Source organism: Callorhinus ursinus, unplaced genomic scaffold (assembly GCF_003265705.2).
Source record: "Callorhinus ursinus isolate GAN/ISIS: 27379988/994484 unplaced genomic scaffold, GSC_fseal_2.0 scaffold4, whole genome shotgun sequence".
NCBI classification, from domain to species: Eukaryota; Metazoa; Chordata; class Mammalia; order Carnivora; family Otariidae; genus Callorhinus; species Callorhinus ursinus.
This window is the reverse complement of record NW_027397066.1, coordinates 40606630-40621801: the sequence shown is the minus strand read 5'-3', so window position 1 is coordinate 40621801 and position 15172 is coordinate 40606630. Positions and strand designations below refer to the sequence as shown.

Sequence of the window (15172 nt, the reverse complement as noted above, 5' to 3'; positions counted from 1 at the left end):
TTTAGATTTTTTTGGACAGAAGCCTGACAGGATCTTGAGCAAAATTTCCATAATAATTTTTAGTCTGTTTCTGCCACTTTCGGTCAGAATTTTCAGAAGCAAACTTTCATTTGGTTAAAGATATTAAAATATACTAACAGACGATCCCAACACGGAACACGTACAGGGACCTCACTGTGAGCCAGGCCCTATTCTTAACATTTACACGATGCCTTCACTTGTTCACCTCCTACCTGCCTTATGAAAAGAAAATCCTCATTACTGCCTATGCCGCTGAGAGAATGGGGGCAGGGAGAGGTTAAGTGGCAAAACTGGAATTCAAACCCAGACAGTCTTGCTTCAGACTGTCTAAAACCATCACAAATCACAAAACAATTATAAGATAATTAAAATGTGTCCATCCTGGCACAGGTGTTACCAGATATGCCATTTGGGTCCCATAATAACCCCGAATGTCAGGCAGGGCAGAGATCATGATCTCTGCTTGACAGATGGGAAAAACCAAAGCTCGGACATCCAAGTGATTTTCCAAGGTCCCAAAAGTGTTTAGGGGTGAATTCTGGACCCCCATGTCTCTCCTCCTTCCACTAGTCCCTTGGTAGAAGGCCCTGAGTCAGAGGACAAGAGAGAGCTTAAGGGTGCTGGTGTTTAAATGATCTGCATCCGATGAATAATTTTTAGCTCTTCACCTAACTATGTGGCTTGGTCAATCGCTGACCTATTCCGGTTCATCTTTTAAAGAGTAAGAACTGTGATACCTCCCTCTCAGGATTTTTATGAAGAAAAACGACTACTCCATCAGTGCTTAGGTGCCAAGCACTGTGTGTAGATAGATGCTGGGGGTATAAATAGAAACACGTTCTAACTGCTGGAATGGAGGTATGCAGACAGTGCTCAGGCTGGACCTCAGCACTCCGAGTGCTCCCAGTGACCCTGCGCTGTAGGTTATTGCTAGCATCCCCATTTTTACAGATGAAGAAACTGAAGAAGAGAGATTAAGTAACAGCCAGAAAGCAGTAGATGAAGTGGATGATGGAAGCCAAGCAGCTCGGCAGCAAAGCCCCAGCGCTCAGATACTATTTACTGTCGCCTGAGGCCGTCAAGGCAGAGATTGAGAAGCAGAGAACTCAGGCAGAGCCCCGGGCGAGGGTGGATGAGTAAAAAGGGCTGAGAAAGAGCTGGGCAGGGAGAAAAACCAGGAGTGTCATGTCCTACAAGCCAAAGGAGAAGAGAGCGTTTGGAGGTGTGGTCAAGTGCACCGCGAGGTCAGCTCAGGGAAGGAGCAAAGGCACCCACCAGACTGAGCAATGAAGGCCCGCAGCAGGGGTGCGGCGAGGGTGGAGGCCAGGCTGCAACGGGCTGCAGAGGGATGTGGGTGAGGGAGCCAACATAGTGCACGTGGACAGCTCTTTCTAGAAACCTACTCTGAGGCGGCTGCCCAGGGCCAGGTACTGAACGATGCATGAGCGCGAGGATCCTGTCTCCTCCTATAGCACATAAGCAGACCCCAAACAGGGCTAAAAAGACAACCCTTGGCCACCCTTCTCCAGGTCCCTACCAGATCCTGTCCTTCCAAGGATGGAAGCAGAGAGTTTTTTGGAGACACAAGGCACACCATATCTCTCTCCCCCACAATAGCAGCAGTAACTGGAAGAGAAAGGTGGAGAAAGTGCTGCCCACCACCACACACACCCCATCTTCCCTATAAAATGGTCCTGTTTATAAACAACACTAAAGCACACAAAAAGGGCCAAAGAATTTCACAGTGACCCAAGCTTTTGAAGAAAAAAAAAGATTTATTCTTGTCCATGAATGCTTTGGGGTGGGGGTTGCAGAATGTAAAAGTCTGTCCTGCCTAGCTGGAAAGCTTGCCACACTGCTCAGAAATAACAGTGTGTCCAAGAAATAGCAAGTGGTGGCGAGGAGATGGAGCTAAGGGAACCCTCGTGCACTGTTGGTGAAGGCAAGCCGGTGCAGCTACTCTGGAAAACAATATGGAGGCCCCTCAAAAAACTGAAAATAGAAATACCCTGTGATCCAGCAATTCCACTGCTGGGTCTATACCCAAGGGAAAAAACCCCCACTAACTTGAAAAGAATATATGGACTCCTATGTTTGTTGCAGCATTATTTACAACGGCCCAGATATGGAAAGAACTTAAGTGTCCATCGCACACACACACACAATGGAATATTATTCAGCCATAAAAAAATAATGAAGTCTTGCCATTTGCAACAACATGGATGACCTAGACAGTATTTCAGAAAAAGACAAATACCATATGATTTCACTTACATATGTAGAATCTAAAAAACAAAACAAATGAGAAAAACAAACAGAAACAGACTCATAAATACAAAGAACAAACTGGTGGCTGCCAGAGGGGAGGTGGGCCAGGGGGATGGGCTATATAGGTGATGAGATCAAGAGGTACAAACTTCCACTTATAAATAAGTCACAGGGATGCAAACAAAGTACAGCATAGAGAACACAGTTGATAATATTGTAATAACTTTGTATGAAGAGAGATGGTAACTACACTTACCCTGGTGAGCACCGTGTAACGTGTAACGTACAGAATTGTCAAATCAGTATGTTGTACACCTGAAACTAATACAACATTGTATGTCAACTATAATTTAAAAAAAGAAAGGAAGGAAGGAAGGAAGAGTGGTCTGTCTTAAACGTCAAAGCTCACTTTCCCCTCCTTGGATGTCTATGTATAAAGAAAAGTCAGGGTACCTGGATGACACAGTTGGTTAAGCATCAGACTCTTGATTTCAGTTCAGGTCATGACCTGAGGGTTGTGAGAGAGAGCCCCGCATTGGGCTCCGCGCTGGGCATGGAGCCTGCTGAAGATTCCCTCTCTCCCTCTCCCTGTGTCCCTCCCTGCCCCCTTCTACCCTGCTCACTCTCCCTCTCTTAAAAAAAAAAAAAAAAAAGTCATTTCCTTCCAGTACTGGTCATGGCTTGGTTCTGAGCATCTCACATGGCAATAACCTCTCTCTTACACCAGTATCTACAGAACATGGAAGAAAATGCACTATAGTGCCTCAGCCCATGGAACAATGCACACTGTTTAAAATAATGTCTTCACCAATATAGGTTAATCCACTAGCTTCTCTCCTATCTGCTTCCTCATAGACAAACTGGTATAATGTCTAGCTTTCACTGAGTCCTAGTTATCAAGAGTATCACATTTTTGGTAAACATATAAACATTGTAAGTTAACTTTTTCAACTTTCTCTTATTCTCTTCCTTATTGATGAATGTTTTCTATGAAAAGTTTCACAAATCACTTTTTCTTGTGTTTGTGTAAAATGCACTCATTATTTGAGCCCCAATTTGGCATTTTACTCTTTTATTTATTTAAAATTTTTATCTTCTAGGGGCGCCTGGGTGGCTCAGCCGTTAAGCGTCTGCCTTCAGCTCAGGTCATGATCTCAGGGTCCTGGGATCAAGCCCCACATCGGGCTCCCTGCTCGGCGGGAGGTCTGCTTCTCCCTCTCCCACTCCCCCTGCTTGTGTTCCCTTCTCGCTGTGTCTCTCTCTGTCAAATAAATAAATAAAATCTGTAAAAAATAAATAAATAAATAAATAAAAATAAACATTTTATCTTCTAGCTAAGAACCATGGCTTTTGCTTAGATCTCTCTACTCTGATGGTCGGCATAAGCAGGTGGCTATGATGGGGCCACCTTTCACAAGGAAATGGTGTCTGCTCACCTTCCCGGTGCCCACTGGACTTCAGGCACTCATGGGCTTACTGACCCTTTCACCCCGCCTCAGAGGAAAGATGTGTCAAACTCAGCCCCCAGTGAAGATACAAAGGACTACACAGTACAGCTCCAGAGGTAGAACCCTAGAACCCATAATGACAGTGAAAAGTTTCAGGCTACATGAAAAGCAATTTTTTAATGCTGAGGAAAACAAGGTTACTTATAATACTTTGCCAACATGAACCAAATCAGCAAAATACACAGAGAGCACACAATCCAAGGCTTGTGTGCCCCAAACCCATTCCCCTTCTCCCCAACATAGCTCCAGGGATCCTACCTGAGCAAGAGCAACAACTAGGGTTTTTAAGTGCATGTGCAAAAGTACACATTGGTTTGCAAGGCCCCACTTGGTTCACCTGTGCATACACAGCAATTAATAGAGCATCTTAGTACAATAATAATAAGATACATACATTACTGAGAATCCTACAGAACAGTCTCAATAAATATTTGTGAAATAAATGTGTTCCTAAAACATGTGTAAATCAAATTCTACCTAAAAAGTCAATACATTTCCTTAGTACCTTTCCAGATATTTAAAATACCAATGAATAGATAGTATTTCATTTCAGATTTTTTTTCCTGTTTGTCAGTAAAATAAGCACTCGACTTTAAGTCTCCTGGAAAGTAGGATTTTTTTAAACAAAAATATTTGAGACTGTTTGCTTGTTAAAATAACTCTGTGATGTCTTTTTATAATAAAAATTACACTCATTTAAATGAATGTTTTACAAATTTGTATTTATTTGTATCATTAAATTTAGGTTTTAGTGACTCAGAATTTATATCAATTAATCTACTTCAACTAAACTTTATCTTTAAACTAATAAAACTTATGAAAATGTTATGAAACGTTATCTACTTCAAAGAATGGACTATTTTAACCCCCTAAAAGTATCTACCTAAGTACAATCAATCTGACATTACAGATCAAGGCAAAATGTTAAGGCTGATAGTTTATAAAGTATAATGCTGAAGCACTTCCAAAGTTATCCTCACAAATCTGAGAGGTATTAACTACCGTCCCAATTCTACAGATGAGAAAATTGGCCGATAAAGTTGAGCACCGGAAAGTTCCTAGGTCAATAATTACTTAAGAAAGAAAAGCAACTTCCAATAGATGAACTTTAGGAAACCCCAAATTCATGTGAAATGATCAGAGAGCTGCAAGTTTTCATTCTTTACCAATCACCCAAGAAAAAGCAGTGATGAAAAAGATTTTAAAGATTCATCTTACATCATGAGAAATATTTGGCAGATACATATGAAAGAAGAAAAACCTTTTGATAATAATAATAAAGAGGAAGAGGAGGAGAAGAATCCCAACTAGCAATCCCAAACTATAACTCACACCCCTTAATATTATCTTGATGTTCTGGTGTTCGGTCTCAATATTTCTATAGTAGATGGACAATCGGTCTGAAATCTACCCTGATGCTGGGGGTGGGTGTGGGTGTGGGGTGTGTGTGTGTGTGTGTGTGTGTGTGTGTGTGTGTGTATTTATATATAGTCCTTAAGAAGGCAATAAAAATTGCTATATTTTTTTACCCAAGGGTTATAACTTGAGTTCAGGTTCATTTCTTTTTGATTTAGTGTTAAAAGAACTTCGGATCACTAAAGTGGATCTAAAGTGATCTAAGATGCTAAAGAGAACAAATGAAGTATTCTATTCGCTGCCTATATTTTCAAATAAATCAGGTAGTCAATGAAGTCTTCCCACATTAAACAATTAGAAATACTGCCAACATCTTTCAGCTTATTTAATATTTGTTCCCACAAAATCTATTTCAAAGAGCAACTTGAGTTGGGATCAGACCAAAGGCCCTTTAAATGACTATCCAGCTTGTTGTTTTGATGATAATTTAACTAAACCTGTTATTCTTAATAAACAGTATCTAAGTATCTAAGATGCTCCACTGCCTTTTCTTTTTTAATCTTTTTGTTTTGGGGCCTCAAGAGGTCCATAAAATTAGAGAATCTGTCTGACCTTTCCTAACTTAGTGTAAGTGCATGTTCTTTTTTTAAGATTTTATTTATTTATTTGACAGAGAGAGAGACACAGCGAGAGAGGGAACACAAGCAGAGAGAGTGGGAGAGGGAGAAGCAGGCTCTCCCCTGAGCAGGGAGCCCGATGCGGGGCTCGATCCCAGGACCCTGGGATCATGACCTGAGCTGAAGGCAGACGCTTAACGACTGAGCCGCCCAGGCACCCAAGTGCATGTTCTAATACAAAAATCTCACTGTCTGATTTTTCATTTTACTGAGTTTGTTGTAACATACCCTTGTTTCACTTAATAACATTTTACATGGCTCATTCTGTCACTTCAGTACTTTTTATATAGCTGTTTCAGCTCACTATTCACTGAACAATGTCACAAAGACATAGTGATTTCGGGTTGATAAACAGATCACATTTCAAAGCACCTTTCCAGTACCTAATATTTTCTTTCATTTCCTTGAACAGATCATTGAACTACTTGCTTGTTTGAGTGAAACTATTAGTATCTAAATGTGAAATTTTTATCCTACTATTTAAGACAAAAAAATTTTTCCGTTCCTTTCTCTCTAAATACTGACTTCTGACATCTATCATCTTTTTCTTACTCATTGTTTTTTGTCCTCTCCCTTTGACTTTTTTTATTCATTCCCTATAATTTGGATTTGGGGCTACTTGTCCAAGATTAACTCTGTCTCTCTCTCTTTTTCTTTTCTTGGTGGGAGGAAGACTGAAAGCACCAAAGAAAAGTGTTAGAAGGGACACAGTAGCCTCTCTTGCACTTAGGTTTGGCTCTTCCACATACAGTTTCTTACAGATGTTGCTGAGACTACCGTTGGGCTTCAAAAGATTCAAAGCAGCATTATGGTGATTAATGTTCTCAGATTTCCAAACATAACAGATTTTATGTTGTTTAATTTTTAAAGCATACTCTGTCAGGTATGGTAATCACAAGTGATGCTACAACCAAATGGGGAAATGTTAATGAAATGGACTGTTCTAAGAAATTACTAATGCTAATTGACACTGACAGGCATGTATGAGGTACCAGGCATTGCACCAGCACGTTACATACCAAACATCACACATGTCCACTGTCCCCAAGGGTGAGAGAGGAGGCATGAGGCCAAATACACTTTCCACTTTCATTTTCTTAATTACAGCTTCCAGTTATTAAATTGCCACATTTGGGTTAAATATTTAGACATAAAATTACTATAGTAACAATATTCATTTAAATCTAAAGTTCAAAGTTAACTACATAATGTACAAGATTCAGAACTCAAGAGGTTTTATTACCTCAGCTAAAGAAGAGACAACCTCAAGGCTGTGCCAACACAAAATTCAGTTTTAAATCAAAACTGCACTAACTCTTAAGTTTCAAAAATCCTCAGAGCCCACCAACATATTGGCTCAGAATTGGAGAGAAATGTGCTTTACTTCTGACTATTAAAACTGGCCCCGAAAATTTTATTTCAGCATTACTGGTAGCAGCAGAGTCAAACAGACTTAAATGTCTATCAACAGGAGACTGCAGAAGCACATTATGATATATCCATGAACTTTAAAAATACAGAGACAAAAAATATAAAGCAGATGCTTTAATAAATGTGCTACTATAAAAAGATCAAGATATACTGAGTGACAAACACAAGAGGCACACACAAATATATACTGTTTTGGGGGGGAAATATCATCCTCATTAAGGAAGCAAACATAAGAATTTAAGAGTTACCTCTGGAGAGTCAAATGTGGAGTACTAGTGGGGGATGAAAGCTGGGGGTAATAAAACGGAACAGAAACTTTCATTTTTTATTTTTTACATTTTCTGTATTTCTTTTAAAGCCATGTGCATACATTGTTTTCAAAATGTATTAAGCAAATTGCTTTTGATTGCCCTTGAGTTGATTTACTGACACAGAAAGATCGGGGGAAGGGAGCCTCTGTGGCCTCGCCTTCTAGAACACTCCTGGCACAGACTCTGCCTTGACATCCCCCACCCCTCCACTTCTCTCACTCCTTGTCCTGGAAGGAGTGTCTGATCTCATTAGTGGTCCAGGGAGAAAGAGCTGAGAAGGGCCCAGCCCGGCCCCTTCTGACTCCCTTTCAGATTGGCCTAGGAGCAGAAGCTCAGACTCCTCTGCGGTCCTAACGGGTGGGTTGGAGGGGGGACAGGAGGCGTGCTGGCCTGTGCTTACCTAGTTGTGGTGGCGACTGCGCGCCAGGCTAATTCAGATGAAATACAGAAAAGCCTCTGCATTCTATCTATACATCCAAGCTGTGTTTTCCAACAAACTGTTACTTCAATCTCCATCTTGTGTCTAATTTTCAATTGATTGTGAACCAATCTGGAGAAGGTGGGAGAGTTCTAAACCCCCAAACCTCCAAGATATACCATTCAATGAGAAAAGGACAGATGCTGTATAATATGTACATTATGATCTTACAGATGCTAAATTTTTAAAAGTACTATAAAAGTATATGCATGCATAAAAATGTCTGAAAGAATAAACATTACACAGCGTCCTGGGGGAAGGCTAGATTGGGAGACGAATAAAGAGGACTGCCACTTTGTACTCCGTTCACTTTTGTACTATTCAAAATTCACCAACAAGCATGTGTTCCCATATTACTGTGGTAAGTTTCAAAAAACTTTGTATTTTAATAATTTTTGCTGGGAGATATAGTAACCACAGATCAAGTAAAAGTTTCTGAACTTTGGGATTATCAACAGTTTAGAGAAGTGGTTCTCAAAGTGTGATCGCCTGACCAGCTGCATCAGCATCATCTGAGAGCTTGTGAGAAATGCAAACTCTGGGGCCCCAGCCCAAGTCTACAGAATCAGAAACTCTGGGGGTGGAGACTAGCAATCTGTTTTAACAAGCCCTCCCTAGAGGATTACAAGCTAGCTAAAGTTTAAGAACCACAGGACTAGAGAACTGTTTATAATAATTGTTTCAATTTTCCAATTCATAAATCCTCAAGACTTATACAACACATACATCTAACACCCCACCCATCTATCAAATTATTTTTCATCTCAACTCAACAAGCATTTGTGGAGTACTCTTCAAACTGCATTACTGTAGTAAGTTTTTAGTATGAACTAAAATACTTCAGTAAAGAAACGGTACCGTGAAACCACTAGGGAGGTCCCAGCCCCTTTAAAGGGACTGAAGTACTCTGACATAAACCAGAGGCCCACCAACAGAGATAGGACACTGGGAAGGAGCTAGAACACGGCTTCCTTCATACACCCTGAAAAACACCCTCAACCAAGTAACAACTTGTTAGTGTATTACAACACAGATCATTCTCAGCTAGTATTTCTCTTTTATAACTTTATATTACAAAGTTTATTTAAATTTAAGTAGTGCAAGCATTTACAGATACCTGTTGGGTGATCGTCTTGGCCAACGTCTTCTGTTAGATTCTGCAAGAAATATGTTCATTATTACCAAGAAATCACACACCATACAGCAAGTTTGAAAATTCACAAACATTTTCATAAACAGCTGATATCTTAATATCTGTAATCTAAATTTTTACCAAATACACTTAAAACAACTACTTTAAACAGCTGGTAGTTTCATCTTTAAAAGGTTGACTTACTAGCTTATTAAGGGTGTGGTAGATCTTATGAATATTTGCCAGTGTTGAGAGATGAGAGTTCAGTTGGAAGTCTTTAAAAGAAAAAGAAAATTCAGTGTCACTTATTTCCCAGGCTGCCAAAACAGTGTAAAAGGAGAAAACTCGGAAGTGAAGAAAAACAAATGTTTTGATACCACTGAATAGTATTCTCCATTAATTTGATACTTATTAAGTAAAATACAACATGCAACTACTGACCTATCTCTTAGAAATGAAGTCTGGCTATAAAGTTAAATTCCCAACCGAATGTTTAAGTTCATGAAATTTTCATGTGAACTGTAAGGTAAAATAAAAATCCCTCAGTAGTTGTAAAATCCTACCAGCAATGAACCTGAACGTAAGAGAAAAATGTCAATAATGTTAGCAAATTAAACAAGTCACACAAATAGAAGAAAGATCTCAAAAGAAACATGTTCACTTTCTCTTTCTCTTTCCCTTCCCCAGAATTACTAATACAGTATCAAATCAAGCTCCTGGCAAGGAAAGAATAGAAAAGCATCTCAACCATTTGGCATTTCTTGTAATATATTTATTTTGTTGGCTCTTATACAAAAAGAGAGCAAAAATGGAACCTAAGTCCCTCCCCTCCCATCAAGCAGACAAATCAAAGGACTACACTGCAAGCTGAGTCCATGAGCCCAGAGCCCAGTGATGGAGCCTATAATTACTTGCGTTGCAATATTAAAAAATGCCACAAACCCTGGAACACAGAAGCAGAAATCATGCTCATAAATCTGTCCAAATCAAAGAACGTTATCCCCCATCATCTCTAATAATTTCAGGATTACCCGCTAAATCATACATACATCTTGGAATCCCACACAACATAAAAACTTTCAACTGTTAGGCTTTTGAATCTCTAATTTCAAATGTTTCTTATGGCTTGCATACGTATTAGGCTACATAAATTTAAGTTAAAATTCTATAAATAATTTTATATTTGAATAAACATCAAAGTATTTTCACAAAATATCAAGATTTACACTAGTTCCTTTACCATCACAAAGGTTAGTTTGAAAGTAAACTTGAAAAGATACTGTAACTCCCCCACGTTAGGCCATTCTGATAAAAGAGGAAAAAAATCCCCTTTCACTGGAATAGTTTCCTTGGGACATGTATTAGGTGCAAAGAGACCAAAGAGCAGATACTACAGTACAAGTTGTGCTGGGCTGGACTCTCGGCTGCCGCTCTGAGTCTGGAAAGCAAGCTGACTGCCCTGCCAGTATTTAGAAAGCTTTACTTTCTTTTCGAAATTGTGCCAGGAATCCAGTTCTGGGCTGGCAGGCAGCAGAGCCTCTGGCATTCACAGGTCACTGTCAGGGGCAGCAGGCCACACTCGCGCGCACACGCGCACGCACGCGCGCACACACACACACACACACACACGTGTACGGCTCCGACCCACCTGGTGGCAGCCATGGTCAGACGCTCCGCTCACAGCCACTGAGAACTGCCCAACTAACCAGATTTTTTGGCTGAGAGACAACCAGAGCAGGGCCTCAGACTCTAAATGGGCTTTGACTAGAGACAAGTGTTACTTGTTTAGCATCTGAATGGTTTAGCCATACTTAAGGTAAATAAATGATGACATAATGTGGCCCAGAATCCTGATTTTCCATCTTAATTAGTGCAGTTGCACTGAGAAGGTTTAGGAAAGAATTTGGAGTATGTGTACATATGTGTGTGCGTTTACTTACTTACGTGTCTATTTAATAAACATTGATGGGGTCTCTAAAGCTAGGCGCAACAGTACTCTCCTGATCCACAAGACGCTTTGGGGAAGCTTGAACACACGCAGCCCCCGTGACCCACATTTACCACCACACCATAACCTCCCCTTTTCATACTCTCTCAATTTCAAAATTAGAAGACAAATGATACATTCCATCGTCATCTCTAAATTAAATCCTGAAATAAACTCCTGGGTCTCCCCCCCAAAAAAAACTGAAAAAATTTAACGATCCAGATTCTCTCTTCACTGAGGCCGCATAAAGATTATTCAAGCACGGAGGTTTCCAGATGCCCCCCCCAACCATGGTACACTTTTTCACCACTCTGATGTTAATTCAACTGTCAAAATTCACATAAAAGAATCTAAATGAGGGGCGCCTGGGTGGCTCAGTTGGTTAAGCATTTGATTTTGATTTCAACTCAGGTCATGGTCTCAGGGTTATGAGATCAAGCCTGGCATCAGGCTGAGTGTGAAACCTGCTTAAGATTCTCTCTCACCCTCTCCCTCTGCCCCCCCCCTAAAAAAAGAATCTACATGAATTACAATTTCTAAATCCTTCTACACACACACACACACACACACACACACAGTTCTGTACAAAAATCACAGCCAAAATGCCACTTCAATTTACAACCTCTCTGTGGAGACTGAAAGCTGATTTGAATCTCAGGTCTACCAGTTATTTAACCTAAATCTCAATGTTCTCATCTATAAAATGAGATTACAATTCCTAGATGTGGCAGACATCCATTATAATGCCTGGTCCAATTTAAGTGTCCAATAAAAGAGACCAATTATCACTACATTCGCTTATATTATTTTCCATTATCACACTTCCATCTAAAATGGTCTCTAATTTCCATAGGTCCAAGTCAAGCCCCAAAACAAAAACTCTGAAGTTGGGGCTCCTTCTGTGATTGAGGCATGTGGCCTGATACGTCTTTACAGCCTATGATGGCATTTCTATATTCAAATACCACCAACCGATGTTCACGATGACGGTCAAAGATAATCTCAACATAGTAGAAAAAAAAGACAAGAGCATCTAAGACCAGGTTCTACATATGAACTTTCACTTCACAGGCAACACGGATAACAAGGTTTATTTCGCAAATCACACAATAAAGTCAGGAATTCTCCATTTCCACATCCACTATCATCACCATCTCATCATTTCTTCACCAAAAGGAAAAAGAAACCAGCAACGCGAATAATTTCTCTTTAGCTTCGCCAAGGTAAGAAGCAGCTAAGGAGAGACAAATTCAGAGAAAAAAAGAAAAAAATGGCCTTAAAAGATAAATCCACAAAGGTTAACATATATTGAATTTATGGTTCATCTGTTTAGTGCTCAGGGCAAGTAACAGATCTTGAAATCTAAAATAGATTTCACATCCTTAAGGAATAGATGCTAAGGGTAAAGATCAAATGCCTTACAGAGAACATATTTAGGAAAGCACTAACTGATTCATAAAATTTCCTTCTGCTCATATTTCAATTCCAAAGAATAAATGCTAGGTTAAGTCACCTTTATTCCATGATCAAATGACTCCACAGTAAACCACTGACTGGGTTTCACTCTCCTGTGTGACATGCAAACCCTATTATCCTGTATTAAAAGCAAAAACTGGCTCTGCAAAGAGGCATAGCCCGCTTAATAAACAGCATGCCTAAATAATCTTCTGGGTATTCTTAAAACGATCAACAAACGTTGACTGGGCATAAAGTTTCCTGGGTTTTTGTTTGTTGTTTTGTAATTATCGTTTGCTGTGACCTACATATGATAAAAAAAAAAAAATGAATGACGGGGTGGGGGGGCCAAAGTCCATGTCCCCAAACTACCCTAGGTGTAGAGTTCCACAATATAAACAGACATAAACATTAGGAACAAAACAATTATATAAGTACAGACAATGACCATCAACCAAAAGAATCAAATTTAAAAAAAATTAACAGTCCTAATAGGAGTTTATTTCCAGAAGAAGGTCAGAAACAATTTAAACTCTTAAAAATCAAATCCTTTCCCTCATACCATAGTCACTTGTAAAATACAGCTGCGAGATGATCTCAATTGTAATAGCAACAAAAAGCAATAATACATACAGGAATAAACAAATATGTAACATACAAATGAAAAAACAATAAAAGTTTACTGAAAGACGTAAATGTAGAGATACCAGAGATATTACACCGCTGGAATGGAAAGACTCAGTATTGTAAAGCAATCACCTCCCCTTTGCACTAAACTACAAATTAAATGCAATCAAATTCCTATTCTTCCTGCCTCTCAGATCTCCACCCCGAAAGAGGTGGAGAAAAGGAAGGGAGTCAGGCAGATTGATTCTAAAGTTCATCTGAAAGAACAAACATGTTGGCCTTGCCAAGAAATTGTTGAAAAAGAAGAACGAGGAAAAACGTGCCCTATCAGATAGCAATACATAATATAAAGCAGAGGTTGGTAAATTCTTTGTAGAGGGCCAGATCGTAAACATTTTTAGCTTTGTGGGCCATGCCATCGCTTCTGCAACTACTGGTGCCATTAGAGCTCAAAGTGGCCATAAACAATACATAAACAAATGAGGGTAGCTGTGTTCCAATAAAACTTTATTTATAAAGTCTAAGTAGTAGGCCGAATTTGGCCCGTGGGGCCATAATTTGCCAATGCTTGGTATAAAGGTACAATAATTACAAGAGAATGGTACATATGCAAGAAGATAAGCCAATGGAAGAGTGTTGATCAACATGTACATCTGTGTAAACAGACATGTAATTAATATATGATAAAATGGCATTTCATATCAATGAGGAAGAGCGAATCATTCAGTAAATAGAGGGGCATCTAGCTAGCATGTGGAACAGATTAAAGTTAATTCCAACCTCACCCAAAAGTTACAGATGGAAGGGGAAGGCATTCAAGGCAAAAGAAAATCCCTTATCTGGGGTTCAGGGCCCTGCATGCTCTCTGCCTCCACCCATCTCTCCAATCTCATCTCCTACCCATCCTCCTCTGGCTTATTCTCCTCAGCCACAGTGAGCTTCCTGCTGTTCTGTGAATATTCCAAGCACACTCCTACCTCAGGGCCTTTACACATGCTTTGCCTTGAGCTGCCTTCTCTCTGATAATAACATGGTTTGCTCTCACATTTCACCAGGTGCCTTCTTACACAACCTCACCAGACCAACAAATAGGACCCCTTCTTTGATCTTTATCACTTTCCCATGCTTTCCTTTCCTTTTTCTTTTCTTTGTATCACAGATTTGTCATCTTCTTCTCCCATTAAAGTGTAAGCTTCATGGAAGCCAGGACTTGGTCTTGTCCACTACTGTATCCCTAGTACCTAATAGGATACCTGGCACCTAATAGGCACTCAATAAATACTTGATGAATGAATGCAGATCAAAGGCACCAAACCTTAATTTCAGTATGTTCAGGGCATTTCAAATGCATCCACACCATTAGATCTTCAAATGTGAGAAGTAGCATGGTAAAAGAGGAAACTCGTAAGGAAGGCCAAGGTCAGAACATAAAGAATCTGTGAACCCTGCTTACCAGTTTAATCTCTTAATGACTTGTATCTCCAACTGGGCCACTCGGGGGTATGCAAATCAAACAAACGTGGCACATTCAAGCAGCATCAATTCTACTCAATAGTAATTCACCTGAAACAGTGTTATACGAACACAAAAACACGAGTATGGCACTTCACAGCGGCTTCACCATACAGAGTTATGCTGCCGGGATCCTGTGAGTACTTAAGTCACTGAACCTCTGCCATAGCAGAATGTTGGTGGAGAACTTTGAGGAGTACTGCTGTGAGTCCAGGTGCTGCACAGTGTTTAAATTGGGAATTTTTTTAGAAGGATCACTCAGCAGCAAATGTGTGCCACGGATCGGGGTGGTCTGGCTTCAGAATGGCCTCTCATGAAGACTACCGAAGTGACTGAAGCGAGGAAGGAGTAGGGCCTGGTGTGAGACAGGGGCAGTACCAGTGGAGGGGAGCAATGCTGAGTACAGTGG

General features: G+C 40.0%; 1 protein-coding gene across 6 annotated transcripts in view; it reads right to left on the bottom strand.

The window, feature by feature from the left end:
• The window catches only part of DCUN1D4 (defective in cullin neddylation 1 domain containing 4), a 76945-nt gene that overhangs the window by 38993 nt on the left and 22780 nt on the right, over positions 1-15172 (bottom strand). For all 6 annotated transcript variants that reach the window (XR_012377909.1, XM_073891658.1, XM_025887533.2 and 3 more), the window contains 2 exons: positions 9387-9457; positions 9168-9207 (listed from right to left, as the gene is read on the bottom strand). Coding sequence is in view for 3 of the 6 variants with exons in the window: in XM_073891658.1 (XP_073747759.1) it covers positions 9168-9207; positions 9387-9457 (111 nt within the window). In the remaining 3 variants the exon portion in view is untranslated. The remainder of the gene's footprint in view (positions 1-9167; positions 9208-9386; positions 9458-15172) is intronic.